Source organism: Pseudorca crassidens, chromosome 16, assembly GCF_039906515.1.
Source record: "Pseudorca crassidens isolate mPseCra1 chromosome 16, mPseCra1.hap1, whole genome shotgun sequence".
In the NCBI taxonomy this organism is placed as follows: domain Eukaryota; kingdom Metazoa; phylum Chordata; class Mammalia; order Artiodactyla; family Delphinidae; genus Pseudorca; species Pseudorca crassidens.
The window spans coordinates 82,124,624-82,142,961 of NC_090311.1; the positions used below are offsets into that span (position 1 = coordinate 82,124,624).

Here is an 18,338-nt window from a genome sequence, read left to right on the forward strand (position 1 = left end):
GCGCCCGGCCTCTTGCGTAGGCGCAGTGTCTGAAGTTCATACGCGGGCGCAGGCGTACTCGTCTCTCTTGCAGCCTGCTTCCGCAGCCCTGGAGTTGGACCCGGCTTGGGTGGGCCTCGACAGCGGCGGCACGGACGACGACGATAGTGACAGGGACTGCGTGAGTCCGGACGGAAATGGCGATGGCGATGTCAGACAGCGGGGCGAGCCGCCTGCGGCGGCAGCTGGAGTCGGGCGGCTTCGAGGCGCGGCTGTACGTGAAGCAGCTCTCGCAGCAGTCGGACGGAGACCGAGACCTGCAGGAGCACCGGCAGCGCATCCAGGCGCTGGCGGAGGAGACGGCGCAGAACCTGAAGCGCAACGTCTACCAGAACTACCGGCAGTTCATAGAGACGGCCCGCGAGATCTCCTACCTGGAGAGCGAGATGTACCAGCTCAGTCACCTGCTGACCGAGCAGAAGAGCAGCCTGGAGAGCATCCCGCTTACCCTGCTGCCGGCTGCCGCCGCCGCGGGGGCCGCCGCCGCCTCCGGAGGGGAGGAGGGGGGAGGCGGCGCGGGGGTCCGCGACCACCTCCGGGGCCAGGCTGGCTTTTTCCCCAGCCCCGGGGGCGCCTCCCGCGACAGTTCTGGGCCAGGCGAGGAAGGAAAGCAGCGCACTCTCACCACCCTGCTTGAGAAGGTGGAAGGCTGCAGGCACCTGCTGGAGACGCCGGGACAGTACCTGGTGTACAACGGGGACCTGGTGGAATACGAGGCGGACCACATGGCCCAGCTGCAGCGGGTGCACGGCTTTCTCATGAACGACTGTTTGCTGGTGGCCACCTGGCTGCCACAGCGGCGGGGGATGTATCGCTACAACGCCCTCTATCCCCTGGATGGTTTGGCCGTGGTCAATGTCAAGGACAACCCGCCCATGAAGGACATGTTCAAGCTGCTCATGTTTCCTGAGAGCCGTATTTTTCAAGCGGAAAACGCAAAAATCAAACGAGAGTGGCTGGAAGTGCTGGAGGAAACCAAGAGGGCCCTCAGTGAAAAAAGACGCAGGGGGCAGGAGGAGGCAGCTGCCCCTCGAGGGCCACCCCAGGTGACTTCCAAGGCTGGCAACCCATTTGAGGACGAAGACGACGGCGAACCAGCTGTTCCCGAGGCAGAAGAAGAGAAGGTGGACCTCTCAGTGGAATGGATCCAGGAATTGCCTGAAGACCTGGATGTCTGTATTGCCCAGAGGGACTTTGAAGGGGCCGTCGACCTGCTGGATAAATTGAACCGTTACCTGGAAGATAAGCCCAGCCCACCTCCTGTGAAAGAACTAAGGGCCAGAGTGGATGAGCGTGTCCGCCAGCTCACTGAGGTGCTAGTGTTTGAACTCTCCCCGGATCGGTCCCTGAGAGGTGGTCCCAAGGCTACCCGCCGGGCGGTTTCTCAGCTAATCCGGCTTGGCCAGTGCACGAAGGCTTGTGAGCTGTTTTTGAGAAACAGGGCAGCAGCTGTGCATACTGCAATACGCCAGCTTCGCATTGAAGGTGCCACTTTACTCTACATTCATAAGCTCTGCCACGTCTTCTTTACCAGCCTTCTGGAGACCGCCAGGGAATTTGAGACGGACTTTGCGGGCACCGACAGCGGCTGCTACTCTGCCTTTGTGGTCTGGGCGAGGTCAGCCATGGGCATGTTTGTGGATGCTTTTAGCAAGCAGGTGTTTGATAGTAAGGAGAGCCTCTCCACGGCGGCTGAGTGTGTAAAAGTGGCAAAGGAGCATTGTCAGCAGCTGGGCGACATCGGACTAGACCTCACTTTCATCATCCACGCCCTCCTGGTGAAAGACATCCAAGGGGCCCTACACAGTTACAAAGAAATCATCATCGAAGCCACGAAGCATCGCAACTCCGAGGAGATGTGGAGGAGGATGAACTTGATGACTCCAGAGGCCCTGGGGAAACTCAAAGAGGAGATGAAGAGCTGTGGAGTGGGTAACTTCGAGCAGTACACGGGGGATGACTGCTGGGTGAACCTCAGTTACACGGTGGTTGCTTTCACCAAACAGACCATGGGCTTCTTGGAAGAGGCCCTGAAGCTGTATTTCCCGGAGCTGCACATGGTGCTTTTGGAGAGCCTGGTGGAAATCATTTTGGTTGCTGTTCAGCACGTGGATTACAGTCTTCGATGTGAGCAGGATCCAGAGAAGAAGGCTTTTATCAGGCAGAATGCATCCTTTCTGTATGAAACTGTCCTCCCCGTGGTGGAGAAAAGGTTTGAGGAGGGTGTGGGGAAACCCGCCAAGCAACTCCAGGACCTGAGAAATGCATCGAGACTGATGCGTGTGAATCCCGAAAGTACAACGTCAGTGGTCTGATGCCTGGACCTGTTTATGTGTATCCGTGTATATTGCTTATGGATTATTTATATTAAGTTGCAGTAGCGTATTCTTTATAGTCTCAAACATGTCTTAAAAATAAAAGATGCCCTCTCGGATAGAAGTGCAAAATCACAAGGAGAAAGAAAAAAAATGTTAAGTTAAGGCCATATGACGAAAACATTGGAATTATTAAAATATATGCTTTCCTTTTAAATTATGCAGCTCTCTAATGCATATATCGTCACACTATAGCATTTCAGCTTATCCTTTGACTCACGACACACGTTCTCACAGTGCAGATTGTGCAGCGCCAATAAACAGTTTCTGTAAATACAGAGTTTAAGTATGTTGTGAATGTCTCCCCGTTCACAAAAATGTTAGGTTTCTTAAAGGGTACTGTGCCATATAAAACACCCTGTGCCCTATACTTACACACCTTAAAATGTGTTTGAACAATTTGGGGGAAAGAAAGGAGTTGAGGAAATTGGTTTTAGGGTAAACTTTGGTCAAAAGAATTCCTTCATGAAGGTAGCTAGTGTGTGGACTTGAGTACTCCAATCCTTACAGAGCACAAGAGGAAGCTGTCATAAACGCAGTTCCAACGTAATTTAAATGATTCAGCATTTTTAGCTGCCAATTAGCAGGTTGATAACACTTGATTTGGGAGCATTTACTTGAAAATCTTAAGAACTATCATCAAATTTTTTTAAACATATTTCTGAGTTGTCTGAAGTTCCCTTTTATCATATTAAAAAAAATAAACAAGACACATTGAAGAACCTGACAGCGCTTTTTGTGTGGGTTACACATAGTGGCGCAGACTTCATGCAAGTGGAAGAAAAGTTTTCAGATTTCAGGGTCTGGGTGGGTGGGAAATTAGGGAAAATCCTATGCAGACCCCACGGTGTTCTTAAGTATGACTGCTTTGAGCAGAGATTTGTTTTTGTTTTTTCGTGGCTAAGTGGATAGCTTTTCATGGCTAAGGGTAAGTGTTTTTTCGTCTCACAGAAAAGTGAGACAGTGTGCCCAAAGGAAGGAGGGGAAAAACCTTTGGTGACTCCTAAAATGCTCCAGGCTGCATATTTCTTGTTTTATTTTTAAATTTTATTTGTTTTTCAAACTGAATATAATGCTTACTTCAGATTGTTTGGTAAACAAAAATAAAGAAATTTGAGCTTCCCTAGGTTTCTAAACTTGCATCCATTGTATCTTGATTATCTGGCCTTCCTCATACTGGGAGAGAAACTGCTAAGACCCATTTTTCCCCTAACTCTGGTTGTGATTCTTGTCCCTAAGTGTCATTTCTGATGCCGATGACTTCAAAAGGTCGTTTCTTTTATCTGAAGGAAAATAGTGGTATTAAGACTCTGGGAATTATGTAAAACCTAAAATAGCTTCTAATAGCAGGCTAGGGTTGTAAAGCTCCTTGACTTAATTACTCATATGCCAGACGAGCCTCTCATTTTATATTTAGCTGTGCATATCTAAAAGGTTGAAAATTATCAAAGTTAAAGATTTTCTTTGACCTTTTTTTCACATAACTTTAGCATTTGCTAGATAATAACCATAACTGGATATCTCAGTTGAACAAAAACAGCTATAATCTGCCTTTTTGTTTTTTAAGATCACTGGAAACTTGAATTCGATAAAAATTTTATGATTATTTTGTGCCACTTAAAGTTTCCAAAATTATATTGTATGAAACATGTATTGTGTCAATATTTGATGCTGGGTCCATGAAATGATACTTCTGAAATGAAAACTTCTCTTACGGCATGAAGTGTTAAAAACCTCAGTGCGTATGCTCTCAGATGCTATTTAAATGGTAGCCTTTTCACAGAACTGTCTGCTTTTTAAAACTGGAAGTACAGAACTTTCTTCTGTTAAAAGTTGTGTGTTCCTTAATCAAAGTTGTAGCGGGAGGAATTAAGCTGTTGGTGAATCAGTTCGTGTGGGAAGTTGATTAAAGACCATCGATGTTGCAACGTGCCTTTGTGCCAGGACAGAGCATTTCGCTGCATTTCCTCCAAGTGGGGTCAGAGCTCTTCTCTCTAGTTCTCTTTAGTTCGACACCAAAACAAGGTCTGAAAATGGAATGCGGTTAGAGATTGCCCCAAAATGTCGTACATACGGTATTATACCACTTAAGTGTTGATTGCCTTGTCTCGGTTGCTTTGAAGGTAACACTGTCACTTGAGCTTGAAATCAGACTTGATTGAATTAATTAGTGTTGAAGAAAGATGCCCTGTGGAATTAAGTCTGTTTTCGATAAAAGCCTCATTTCACTTAAGTGCTGAAAACTCACTTATTTTTGTTTAAAACACTACCTATCATTGTCATCAGCACTTGTACTTTGCAACTTGCTTTCCTGGGATTGGGAATTCGGGACTTGACGTGTACTATAAAATCAGTATGTGTACATTTTGCTTATTGGTATGCTGTGATCTGAGGGAATCTGAGATGTTTTACCAAAATAAAGCTGAACATTTTTCTTACACTGGATAAAATCGATTGATATTACAATGTTATATTTATTTTCTTTAATGAGGATTTAATATTGTTATGTTCATGTTACTGAAATGTTTTAAAAGCCTAGGTTGTTTTCTAGTTTTTGTTTTTCTATATGAGGAGTAATAGGTACAAAACTGTTAGCTTATTTAAGTAAGTGTTCTGCTACTATCAGAATTAAGTGAATTAAGTCAGATGGCAACTTTTTAGGATTCCCTTGAGTGGGAGATTTCAGATGTATAAAATGTGAATTTACTCTAAAAACTGGGTGTTAGGGACTTCCCTGGCGGTCCAGTGGTTAAGACTCCACGCTTCCAATGCGGGGGGCGTGGGTTTGATCCCTGGTCAAGGAACTGAGATCCCGCACGCCACGGGGCGCAGCCAAAAATAAATAAGTAAAAATAAAAATATAAAAAGTGGGTTTCATACCATCTGCACATCTTTAAGTGAAGAAAATATAATGTGGGCTATATGACCTAGGAACTAGGATCATAAATGACAAGGGTCTTTTTTTTTTTTTTTTTAAATAATACGTGGATATTGCGGGAACTATCACGTATAATTGATTTAACAGTATTTAACGAATGCTATGCCTCACATTGACTAAAATGCGGGTGGGGAGGACAAAAGAAAGTTAAGCATGCTTTCACTTAATATGCTTAAAAATTGGTGAAAATAGAAAATAAAAACTTGGAAAAAATAAATTAGCAAATTAAAGGCAAAACTGTTGCAAATTAAATTCAGCAAAATTAATTCGTTTATCAATAAATAATTGAATAATTGCAAACCGTGTTGGGAAAAAAAAAACGACCAAAAAACCTGCGTGTCGCAGTTTAAGTCCCATGGGAATGCTGAGAAGGATGAGAGCAGTGTTATTCTGAGGAGTTTGGAAAGGCCTCGTGGAATTGTTGGCCTTGGAGCAGGTCCTGGAAGAGGGGACGAGATTTAGGTGTGCAAGGAAGATGGGCGTGCAAGTGTGAGCAAAGACATGCAGCAGGAGCGCGTGCGTGCTTGGGACAGTCTTGTGGAGTAATGTCACTGTCACAGCGCCGTTGCAGATGTGCTAGAGATTTGAGGAGAGGAACGCTGTGTCTGTAACTCATCCCTACTAAGGAAGCTTCCATCATGCAGAGGGCAGGAGGTAAAAAGTCCACGTCATCCTGCCCGAGCCCCCGGTGACCCCCTCAGCATAGGTGCCACTTGTAAGAGTTTCTCATACATCTTTTCCCCAGAAATTGAACTGTACGGCACCTACTGTTGAGCCTCTTGCTCCTACTCGAGTGCCACCAGTTCAATATTTCTCAGAACTGCTCACGTCAGTACCTCACCGGGCTGGATTTTTCTGTGATTGAACAGCACTCAATCACAATGAATGGATCTGTCAGGATTGCACGCTTTCCAATTACTTTGCTGTCTTCAGGTTTTTTTCAGGATTGCCAAAAATCCCGAAAAAAGCTCTCTGTGCATGTATCTTTGCTTACCTGTGCGACTGTGTCTTAGGACACATTTCTAGAAATTGCTCGGCCAAACCGTACATTTTAAATTTAGGTAAATGGGACTTCCCTGATGGCGCAGTGGTTAAGAATCTGCCTGCCAATGCAGGGGACACGGGTTAGAGCCCTGGTCCAGGAAGATCCCACATGCCTCGGAGCAAATAATTTACATCTTTTTGAAGTGTTTTCACTCACACACACACACACACACACACACACACACGCACACAAATTGGCATGCAACAGTTGTCCCAAGGTAAAACACAGTCACCTTAAAACTGTTGCAAGTATTTTCACCCAAGGTTGAAAAACTGTTTATCCTGAACGTGAAAACCTGTAACAAATTTAAATTAATTATATAAAACTCATTACTTGTAGTTTTCCCCTTGCAAAGATCCAAAAAGAAAATGTCCAAATAACTAATATACATCAGTCACAACATGGTCCTGGATCACCCCACACCAAAACTGGATGATCTTTTAATTTTAAACCCATCATCAGAGACCAAGAGAACATCATTTCGTTTTATACAAAACAAGATTCACATTTGCCGAAAAAGAAAGAGCCAAAAAAAAAAACAGAAACAAAAACCCTAGTACTGACAGTAACGTTCAATACACTAATTAGTGGCCAAAATGCCACCGATCAAAAATAAAATAGTGGCCGTATATCACTGCAAAGAAATCCAAGAGGCTTTTAACCCTTTGGCATCAGAAATCCAAATTTTTCCAATTACGTGAATGCATACCTCCTATGTGCCAAGAGTAGAGAAAGTGTATGTGCCGACATAGAAAGAAAAAGAACCACCGTTCACTGCACCACCCAGAGAACTGGCTTTAACAGAGACTTCTCACAAGGTTAGGCAGAAACCAAAAAATGGTTATTAGCTGCTTGTGTCAACAATTTTAAGTGGAGGTGATTGAGTTCTAAGGTTCAAAGTAAAACTTTAAAGGGGAAAAAGTTTAGGCTGGATAGAAAATGTCAAGATTCAGATTGTTGTTTCTGGTAAGGACTCAACAAAAGGAATCTTTAATGACTTGAACTGCAGGATAAGGGATCCCAAGAATGTAGTCATTTTTAGTAAAGTGCTATCAGTAAAGTACTATCCTGAACAAACTGCACTTTATGATGAAAACAAAAGGAAAGAAGATATAGTAAGGACTATACACCTATATTCCACTCACAGTGTTTGAGTTCTGGAAGGACCTGTATAATGAAGGAAGAATTCAAATGTGAAATCATGCCAATCACATGTCAAATTTTCACTATTTTCACTGGCAGGCAGACTCAACCACTGCGCCACCAGGGAAGCCCTGAAATGCCATTTTAGTAATTTATTATAGTTGTACTAGATGTGTATCTGGGTACATTTTTGGCTCTATGTTCTGTTTCACTGATATTTTGATTTCTGTGCCATTATCAACCTGTTTTAATTGTAGATTTATAATTTAATAACTGGTAGGACTGGTCTCATTCTTCTGCTGTTTCAGTATTTTCCTAAGTATTCTTACATGTCTATTATTCAAATTGCATTTTGAATAATTTAATGACACTCCTTACCATCCTCCAAGAGTTGGCATTTTGATTGAAATCATATCGAATGTAGATTAATTTAAGGAAATTTGACATCTTCATAATTTTGAATCTTATTTATTTATGCACGTGTACTTTCATATTTCAGCAGCACTTTCACTTTTCTTCAGGTAGATCTTGCACGTTTCTTGGTGAGCTTATTCCTTGGTACTTCATCTGTAATGCTTTTGTGAATGAAATCTTTAAGAGTTTTCCAGTATATAATCACATCACCCAAATAAGGATAATTTTACCTCTTAAATTTTTATACATCTTATGGAGTTCTCTTAATATCCTATATTAAGTTGAACATCCAAAACTATGTTAAATCATAGTTTTTGCTTGCTATTAATGTCAAGGAATTAGAAATTATACCAGATATGTATCTACTAGAAGTGTTTTTCCTGTTTTTTTTTCCCTCAGAGCCTGATGCTGGCTTTCGATCATTATGTTAAGGAAGTGATCATCTCTTCCAGTTAACTAAGAGTTGTGGTTTTAATTTTTTTAGGTCAGGAATGCATGTTGAATCTCAGCATCTATTTTTGCCCTAGTTTGTGAGAAATGTCTTCATCTTCCAACCTTCTACTGAGTTTTTCATTTCCCGTTTTCATGTTTATTTTCCCTGAGCTCTCTTTTTGTCTGACTGTCCCCTTTACAGAGTATCTTTTATCGCGTGGAGGCTATTAAGAATATGTGGTTTCCTTGTTGTCACTATGAAGGTGGCCCTCGGGCAAACCCCAGGGGCTGGGTTCTCCATGCTGGCTCTCCCCACCCTACCCCGCCTGCCGCCCTCGCCCCTACCCAGCGTCGATTTCTGGACTCAACAGTAGATGGAGTCCCGCAGGACAAACCGCTCCCAACTACCCCGGCCCCAAGACCTTCTTGCTTTCTGAAGAACTTCAGGGCCAGGTGCAGGAGGCGAGAGGCAGTGGGCAGGAAGCAGGCATCTCTCCCCCTGCTCCTTTCCTGGGGCCCTGCTTCTTCCTGAAAATCCCATTTTCTGCCTTGGGTTTAAATCAGTGAAAACAAAAGCCAAAAAGCCTAAGAGGGAGACATTTTGTGGGTGATGTTTTTGCCTTCCACCCCGCTGCTAACTTCCCCCAAGACAAGGAAAATGAAGCTTGATTACTTGAGCGGTGAAAAAGGAAAAGAAAAACACATAAGGAGAAAAACTAAAACATCGAGAAATATTCATCCACATGTGTATATAGCACATATATATACTGGGTCTCACCAGGATGGTGATTTTAAATAAAGAACGAGAGAGAGAGGGAGAGAGAGAGGAGAGGGGGGGGGGGGAGAGAGAGAGAGAGAGAGAGAGAGAGAGAGAGAGAGAGGAGAGAGAGAGAGAGGAGAGAGAGAGATGGAGCAATGCACCACCCCATAATGCTGTTGGGCTGAACAGCTGGGCTGAGACCTGCTCTAAGTCAGGGATGCGAGTGCCTATGGCCACAATGACCACTCCAGAAGCACCCAATCTCATTTACTCTGAGAAGCCAAGGAGGGCTTGTCCCAGTCAGGAGTAGCAGTAATAACAGGTTACCCTTGCTGCCAAGGACTCTTTGAAACATTTCACTGACACACGTTTCTCACAACTCAAGAGGTATTAGCATCATCCCCATTTTATGCATAAGGAAACCGAGGCTCTGAGAGTTTAAGCAAATCCCACATAACACAGGGCTACTGTACGGCAGAGTTGGATTTCATAGCCAGTTGGGCTTTGGACCCTGCATTCTTAGCTGCTACATTATACTGTTTGGATGGGAGACTGTCCTGGAAAACCAGATGCTAAGGGTCTTTTTACTTACTTCGAAGCAGGGGCAGCTGCAGAATTTATAGGTCGGGCGGGGGTGTGGAGGGGAAGGCCTTAGGGACAGCAGTGTGGCTTGTAGCTGCGGCGTGTGCAGGAGCTCTTGTGCGGCCGGGCACAGCATACACGCTTTGAAGCTCTGACAGCATATGACGCGTGCTGTTCTTTGACTGAGACTTTAGGTTGACTTGGGTGACTTGGGAGGGTCTGAGGAGACTGAGAGGGGAGAAGTGCCCCCTGCCCCCCCCACAGCTGTCTCCCTCTGCTGCAAGGCCTCATCTGGTTTGGGCTGCACCCCGTTTTCCTACCTCTCCTGTCTGCTTGCTTGTGTGGTTCTGATGCCAGAGCTGGCCAGGAGACAAGTCTATAGCCACGTGCACCCCAAACTCCAAGGTCTTTGTCCCCAAACCTGAAACGCATTACAAACAGGTCTCAAAGTAGATAAAAGTCACCTTAGTCTTCAACACATATATTCATGGCATGAGAAGAGAACAAGTAACCAAACCGGGTGTGCAGGGATCCTTTGTAAGGCATGCCTACGCAGCTAGGGTTGGCCAGGACCCCGCCTCCCCACTGCTCTGGTCTCCCTGGAGGGCAGCAGCTCGGTGCCGTTTGGCTGGCGTGCCACACAGCCCTCAGCCAGGAACAGCCCAACTGACTCAGCTCTTACGCAGCCTCAACACACGCCAGTCTTCTCTGGCTCCCGAAACAAGCAGAGCCACACGGAGGGCCCCTCTGCCCCCCCACACGGACTACAGCAATGGCTCTCCAATCTGAATGTGCAGCAGAAACAGTTTGGCCTCTGGGGAACAAACGCACATTCCAGGAATTTGCATACAGATAGTCCTACAACCACAGGTCGAGAAACTTTTCAGCATTTCCCATGGCACTTATATTCCTGTTCAAATGTTTTACAAGAGTCTCTAAGCCACTACATATGTTGAGCCCTGCTGCTATGGACTCAACGGTGGCCCCCAAATTCAGATATTGAAGCCCTAATCCCCAGTGTGACAGTATCTGGAGATGAGCCTTTGGGAAGAAATTAGGGCTAGAGGGGGTAAATGGGGGTGTGGCCCTCATCTGACAGGGTTAGTGCCCTTCTAAGAATAGAAAGCAGAGAAGACTGTTCTGTCTCCAGATGCACAAAGAGGTAATGTGAACACACAGCAAGGCGGTGGCCTCCTACAAGCCCAGAACAGAGGCTTCATAATGAAACCTACCTTGCTGGCACCTTGGTCTTGGACTTCCAGCCTCCAGAACGGTGAGAAAACAGATTTCTGCTGTTTAAGCCGCCCACTGTGTAGTATTTCATATGGCAGCCCAAGCAGACGAATACACCTGCCTTTCTTTTTAATTTCACTTCCCATGACTCTTGTTTCAGCCACATTTCAGGTCCTTTGGAACCAATCCCAAGACCTTTCGATCACTATTCTTTCTGCACACCCACCCCCGTACCTCCTGTCACCTCAAGCCCACACTTCGAGGACTGGCTCCTCTCACCCTAATTCTCAGCTTAAACGTCACTTCCAGTAGTGGCTGGCTGTCAAGCTAGCTGTTCACCCACCTTATTTCAAACTTTTCTTCCCTTGAATTGTTAAGCCTATTTATGATACTTCTCCTAACTTCTCTTTGTTCCATGTACTTTCTCTAATTCAGTTGTATTGATTAAGGCCCTTGGGTGGCAAAATTTACTGTAAGCTAGCTACCACACTACAGATCTCTGTCAAACGTGCACTTGTTTGCGGCAACTTTAATTAAAGAAAGCCAGGAGAAGTCTCAGATATGCCCTTTCTAGTAGTTTTCTTTTGATAGCCAGAGCCTTTAGACTCGATGCTGCACTTTAATTCAGAAGTCAACGTAACAGTTTAATACATGTAGTAAGTTAAAAAGTATTAGTGAAATAGGAGCTGGGCTTTGTTTTTCCAAACATGTTTCCGAAAGCCTGTTTTATTTTAAAACACACGTGGAGTTGGACACAAATGCCTTTTTAACCAACGTGGAGATTTCACGGATTGCTTAAATTGGTCACTCTTCCTCTCTACTAAGCCCGCCGTTCTTGACACCTTATGAAGGACGAGAAGATGGTCTCTTCCTTTGCTTCCTTCTTTGTTGTAATACGAGTCCTTGGATGACAGTAGTTATATGACCAATTTTTCCGTAACCGTTTGGCAATCATTAAAGCTTTGCAGTTGCCGGTTTTCCTACTGGTGTCTTACCACCTAAGGGAGAAAGACACAGACAGCTCATGAAATGATATTGAGTTTGCCCTTCCTTGTACAACTGTTTAGGCACTGGCAAAAGAGAAACACATGACACTTGTGCAGAGTTTTACAGACTGACAAGCACCAATGGAGACAGCAGCACCCTTCGCTGGAGAAGCAGAGGTGTCGCAGAGGCGATGGGCATGGCCAGCCCCACAGCCATGTTTCCTGAACTTCACGTCTAGCGTGGTCTAGTACGTTCACACTCACGTATCTGCCTTCTGAGAGGAAGAACTCAATCCCGTCGTCCTCACGATGAGGGCTTCGGGGTTTGTTTTAGTTTATGCCCCTCTCACCAAATTCAAAATCGAGTTCCAAGGTCACGTATTCTGAAAGTTCAGACATACTATAAATAGAAGACTGGGGGGAAATTCCCTGGAGGTCCAGTGGTTAGGACTCTGCGCTTTCACTGCCGAGGGCCCAGGTTCATTCCCTGGTCAAGGAGCTAAGATCTTGCAAGTCGCAGCGAGGCCAAAAGAAAGAAAAGACTGGGATTTCAACCTACGTATTTTCTTCAACAAGAAATTAGCATTTTCACCTTCCCTCTCTCTGTCAACCATACCTTTGCCCTCTATACTTTTTTCTTCAATGACTCTCCTTTAAGTATACGCCTGCCCTGGTTTTCCCCTAATCCCAGCAGACATCTATCTATAGCTCTTCTATACAGGTTTGACAAGTGTACTGAGTTACGATTAGGTACAAAAATACTACTTGTAAGAATATCCACTCAGTGAGCTAGTGCTTTTTCAATATAATCAGCAATTATTTTTTTCAAAAGCTAACACCCTCCCCTTCTAAAGTCACCCCATCATTCCTATGAGAAGTGTTCTCTACCTCCTCTGACCTTGAAAATCTGTTTATATCAAAAGTCTTGACTCTTACTGTATACCATAAACAAATGGCCTCGCCTTTTGGGACTGGACTATTTCTTTATAAGCTGATAGGATGTGCAGAAGAGTCTGGATTGGATTATTCTCCTAAGGATGTGCTATCAGCCCCCAATTTCAAGTTCAGAGTCTATATATGATGTGGACATTGATCCCGACCCTCACACGGGAAAGAAGAGATCTGAGGGTGGAGAGGGAGCAAGTGAATCCAAGGACCAAAATGAGAGGAATTTTCTTGATGCTCACTAGGACTAGATGGAAAGGTCTAGATCGTGGACCCTGATGAGTTATGTCAGGAGCTGATCATTTTTATGTTGTATAAGACCGCCTATTTTATGCCTGCTGTGTCTTCTCTGCTAGTTTTCTCCTTAGTTTCCTTGAGAAAATTCTAGATGACAGAAATAGTTCTCTGCGTATACTAAAACTCTACTGCTGTTCATTTTGATAAAGCATTTAGTGCCATCCTTTCTTGTTTTACTATATGTTGCTAAGTGCAATGTGCAAACCCAGCATATTTTTATTAAGCAGCACTTACCAAGCGTTTCTTCTAACTTGGTTGTGGCAGGTTCATTCACAGTAAATATATAATCATTATTTCTAGGAGAAAAAGTAACAAGCTTTCTTACTGCATAAACCAGGATGAAAAGACAACGTCCATCATTTATATAGTAAGACTACTTTTAAACAGTCTTTCTCAGGGCTCGTTTGAAATAGTTGAAAGTTGTGTGTATATATATGTAAGAATACACACACACACACACACACACACACACACCATGCCCCGCCCCCCAATTTTTCTTATAATTAACCTATAAATTTCCGTATTAGGTCGAAGCTAAAATGCTGGCCTAAAGCACTTTCTTTCTTTGCTTCAATGTGGTTTTTATTCACACCCACAATAAAATTCGCATGGTAACTCAGAGTGACTTAGCTAACCAGGACATGGATAAGTGAAGCATGATGTAATGTCTCCTAGATCCTGCATTCCCACATCTCTCTCTCGACTTGGTGCCCAACTGCTCTGAGCTGTCGCTGCCCTGAGCTCACCCTGGGCACCGTGCACAGTTACTTACACCTTCTTCTTCTCCACCACACCGAGCCTCACAAAAGCTGCTAAGGCATTTTTTTGTACATCGGAGGATAATACATCGTAACACTGTGAGGCACCTAAAAGAGAGGGAAAGGGAGAGTTAGTGGCTTCCTTTCTGTGCTCAACTAACAGAAGTTACCACCCACAGAGGTGTGACTCACCTTGATGGAGAAGCTGACCTGTGAATATTCTAACGTTCACCAAGTACTGTTTCTCAGTGAAGTGGCCTTCTTCTTCGTTCAAGAGGTATTTGCAAATTATCTGATTTTTAAGAGGGAGGATGAGAGGAACAGAAAGTGAAACAGAGCAGCCAAATACCGGAGAAGAGTAAATAACTTTACACCTGCCGCTCTTGACAGAACGATACTTTATATTAGAGCAGAATTAAGACCTCCCCCTGATCCCCACCAAAAAAAGTTCTACCTTTCACCTGGGGAAGACACTTGCTCTTCAGACCAGAAACAAGTACAGGGTAGGAAAGTCTTAGTTATATTTGCTATGGGAGGATGAAGGAGAACTTGCGAAAGATTTACACACCTGGTAAGATTCCACAAAAGGTTTAAAGAGTCCTATTAAAAACTCTAGCACAGTATTTCCTTTTTCTGTAACTAGGATGTCCCTTGTCGTCACCTGTGTGGCCTCACTTTTACAAAGCAGGTAACAGCCTTCTTCAAAGTCCTGCAAGGGGAGGGGAGAAGACAGAACGCACCCTCTAATTTATAACTGAGGTCAACGATCCACTGCTGGGCTCAGCATGTGCAGCCCTGTGCCCGCAGAACAAGGGAAATACCAGCTAATTCTGCAAGCCTTCCCGGACTGCTGTGGCTGTCAGACAGGAGCCAGAGCAGCAGTGTTCCAACACTCACAGTGCTGAACCTCAAATACAGCGAACACCAAAAACCTGATGAGCCTCAGAGATCATCACCTGGGCCACAGATTCTCCTTCGCTTTGCACTGACGAGCATACTCCTTGCTCTTGAATAGAAGTGCATGTAGCAAGTCCAAAAAGTACTGAGAGTCATGTTATGCTGAGAACGGCTGCCCTCATTTCCTACTGAATAAAACCTGTGGCCCTCAGCCTAACGGACAGACACTTAACCCACTTGTCAATGCTGGCACTGCCCCCAGCCCAGCAAGCCAGAAGTCCAGCTCTGGGAGCCCGATCCTTCACTTGCTGTCTACACCACTAGGCAGGACCACTGTTCTCTAATCGCAAAGCAAAAGGGCCTACTCATCCTAACAAGTGGTGCTGGAAAAAGTGTGCTGGTTGCTAAATTTTCTAACAAAATAGAGTTGGTTTATTTACAGTGGCTGCGCTAATGGTTCAAAGATTTGGTTCCTCTCACCAAATAATCCCTAAATTATTGATTAAACCTGACCAAGAATTAAAACAGAGTTTGTTGAACTGTGAGTGTCCATGTTTCTCTTTTGTTCTGCTGCACGTAGCCTTGAAGGCAGGGAAGACACCCCCGTGAATCCAAGCCTAGCGTTTCCAGAACTCACTCCGCAAACACACCTGCTCTTTGGCACGAAGGATTTACCTTTAGCGCATCTCCTGGAAGAAAGATGAACTCATCTGAAAAAACATTGCATAGGAAGCGAAAGCAACTGTAGACATCCTCTGGAAATAAATTCATTACATAAAATTACAACTCTGCTCTTTAAACATTCAGGGAGTACCAAGAAGTCCATGATACTCCAAAATGCAGTATTTTAAAGGCATATTATTCATATACCAGGGACAAGAATTAAGGCCCCCAAAGGAAGCTATAACCAATCCAAATTTTACCTACAGAGAAACTACAGGCTAGCATAGTTTCAATGGTTGAGACTGAATTACAACCAGGTCTCTAACCAGTCAGTCTGGTAACGAGCGAGAGGCCACATTCCGCAGAAGCCAGGGCACTTCATTTCCCCTGTACGTGGTTCCCTAGCAGAGAAGGAAAGGAATGGCTTCCTTCATTCCCTTCCACACTCATATCTGCTGATGTCTCTACTGTACCTTTAGCGCTAGGACACACTGGCACACAATCATAGAGACTACTGTCTTATCCCTCGGGCGTGTAGGTCTGCCCTGACCGTCGGCTACAGACCAGCTTTCTGACGTGAATTTTCTCATTAGAAAAATATACATCCATATGGACACAAACGGTTGCCTCCAATTTCAGGGTGTTCACACTGAAACACTCTAGAAGACCACGTATGTGCCCCGCAGTTGTGGACAAATCCCAACGTAAGAAGCCTCAGACAGAACTAAGATCAAGCTTTGAGTTTTCTGTGTCCTGAACTAAGCTGTCTGACGTCTCTGGGACCCAGTTTCCTCATTCACAAAATGAGGGCATGAACGCCGGACCTCTGAGGTTCCTTCCAAGGCTAAAGGTCTGTGGCTGAGCTCAGTGTTTCTCTACTCTGGCTTTTCCTTATAATTATCTACAGAGCTTTGAAAAGCCAAAAACAAAAACATCGATTTCTGGCCCACACCCCCGCCAGTTGCATCAGAAACCTTTGGGGATGGGACTCAGCCTCCAGAAATTCGAAGGTGCAGTCCGGGGAGAAAACCCCTGGCCTTGACTACAGGTTTCTGTGAAAAAGAGTTCTACTCATTATTACACTCCTCGGTGCGGCCAGAATGCTACCGTGTGCTGAGCACTCACACACCGCTGGACCGTTTACCCGCCCTGTCTGCTTCTGTCAGATGCGGGAAGTGACGTCAGAAAAAGAGCATCAGACCAGCAAGTGGGGAGCTGTGCTCTAGTCCCAGATCCTTAAGGGATCAGGAATCTCTGGCCTCACTTTCCTTATTTATAAAAGGAGAGGTTGAGATGAGATGATTTCTTAGGTCCCTTGCAATTCCCAAATTCTATGGCCAGGTATGTAGGGGAAAAAAAACCTAATGAGCTCTGAGAAGAGGTCCCATCCCTTGCTGGTGTGTGGGCTGCAGGCATGTGGCAGAGCATCATAACAGAAGGCTTCAAACGTTGCTCTCTATATGGAACTCAACGGCCAGGTCTCTTCCAAAACTCAAGACCACCTTCCCAAAGGTTACCTTTCCTGAACCCAGGCGTCATCTGCAATGCCACAGCTACTAAGGAAGGACGGACAAAAACGTTGAGCAGCTGGTTCCTGTAAGCCGAGCACACGAGCAGAGTGACGTGCTGGAAGACAAGCCCATCGACCACTTCTGGGCCTCCAGAGTCCACTTTCAGAGTCACCCGGTCTTTGACGAGGCTGACGATGTTGGAATGCAGAAGAAGGCTGGACTGGACCACTTCTTCAGCAAGTTCATTATCTACACGCACACACAGACAATTCATTCAGGCAAATGGCACAGAAATGGGAAGGTTACTGCTGGGAGTCTTAGGCTCAGTATGAATCAACGCTACTGACCCGACACGTTTATTTTCAAGTGCCAGGTACGGGTTTTAGGCTCCAGCAATTGGGCTAATGATACCATATGTGAAGGATATTTTAAAAGCACTCTTTCATAAATCAGCTCTCTCTGAGAACATGTAACATGCTTTCTTATCTACCCCCAATCTGTCAGCCATTCTGAAATGCACATCACTTCCCACTCTGAAAACCAACACTTCCTCAGGAACCAAGGTTTTGTAATTGCAAGGTACAGGACAAGAAAATCACATATATGGGAATTTAAGAATACTAAGACAGGAAGACATGCTTCACACACACATACACACACCTTGCTTAGACCAATTCCGAGACGGCAAGGATATCGCTTTACAACTTTGCAGGTAAACCCGAGGGCAGCCCAGAGAGGCACTCTTCTAGCTTCAGGTCTCTCTGAGCACAGAGGGACACTGAGGAGATTTTTCTGGTTTTCCTACATCAAAGATAACTGAAGAGGCAGGCTCATAACAGTTCCCGGTAAGTCATCACCTGACACTACACTGGCCTAGAGATAGCCAAGGAGTTAGAATGACAAGTCTAATAAAGAGACGGTGATATTTAACAACACTCTTGATAAGGGAAATACCTTTATTGCTCACCCGAGCCAAAGAGCTGGCTGACAGGTGTGCCAGGCAGGGGCGCTGCTCGTGTGTCACGGAAGGGACAAGGGGGAGCTGCGGTTCTCCTTTCGGACTCATCACATCCGCTCTGGGCTAACCTGCCTTGTCTCAGCTGGCTGACAGGTGTGCCAGGCAGGGGCGCTGCTCGTGTGTCACGGAAGGGACAAGGGGGAGTTGCGGTTCTCCTTTCGGACTCGTCACATCCGCTCTGGACTAATCTGCCCTGTCTCAGCTTGCTCGAGGTAAGGGTGCAGCACATGACATCATACATATAATACAAGATAATTTATGTGACAGGTACATATAATGATATGTATATCATAAAAAGGCCG

The 18,338-nt window shown here is 45.0% G+C and overlaps 2 protein-coding genes across 3 annotated transcripts in view; one reads left to right on the top strand and one right to left on the bottom strand.

The window, feature by feature from the left end:
* Nucleotides 1–3: 3 nt before the first annotated feature.
* On the top strand, nucleotides 4–4,852 carry EXOC8 (exocyst complex component 8). Its single transcript, XM_067711100.1, has one exon. It carries the CDS (start codon nucleotides 177–179, stop codon nucleotides 2,352–2,354), a length of 2,178 nt encoding a protein of 725 aa, XP_067567201.1. The 5' UTR covers nucleotides 4–176; the 3' UTR covers nucleotides 2,355–4,852.
* A 6,801-nt stretch (nucleotides 4,853–11,653) lies between these two features.
* Nucleotides 11,654–18,338, bottom strand: part of GNPAT (glyceronephosphate O-acyltransferase) — a 30,816-nt gene continuing 24,131 nt past the window's right edge. The window contains exons 10-17 of one of the 2 annotated variants that reach the window (XR_010936057.1): nucleotides 17,025–17,267; nucleotides 15,520–15,599; nucleotides 14,516–14,656; nucleotides 14,140–14,239; nucleotides 13,962–14,055; nucleotides 13,424–13,485; nucleotides 12,212–12,330; nucleotides 11,654–11,959 (exon numbers count right to left, since the gene is read on the bottom strand). Coding sequence is in view for 1 of the 2 variants with exons in the window: in XM_067711105.1 (XP_067567206.1) it covers nucleotides 11,916–11,959; nucleotides 13,424–13,485; nucleotides 13,962–14,055; nucleotides 14,140–14,239; nucleotides 14,516–14,656; nucleotides 15,520–15,599; nucleotides 17,025–17,267 (764 nt within the window). In the remaining variant the exon portion in view is untranslated. The remainder of the gene's footprint in view (nucleotides 11,960–12,211; nucleotides 12,331–13,423; nucleotides 13,486–13,961; nucleotides 14,056–14,139; nucleotides 14,240–14,515; nucleotides 14,657–15,519; nucleotides 15,600–17,024; nucleotides 17,268–18,338) is intronic. The other variant, XM_067711105.1, reaches the window with a different exon arrangement.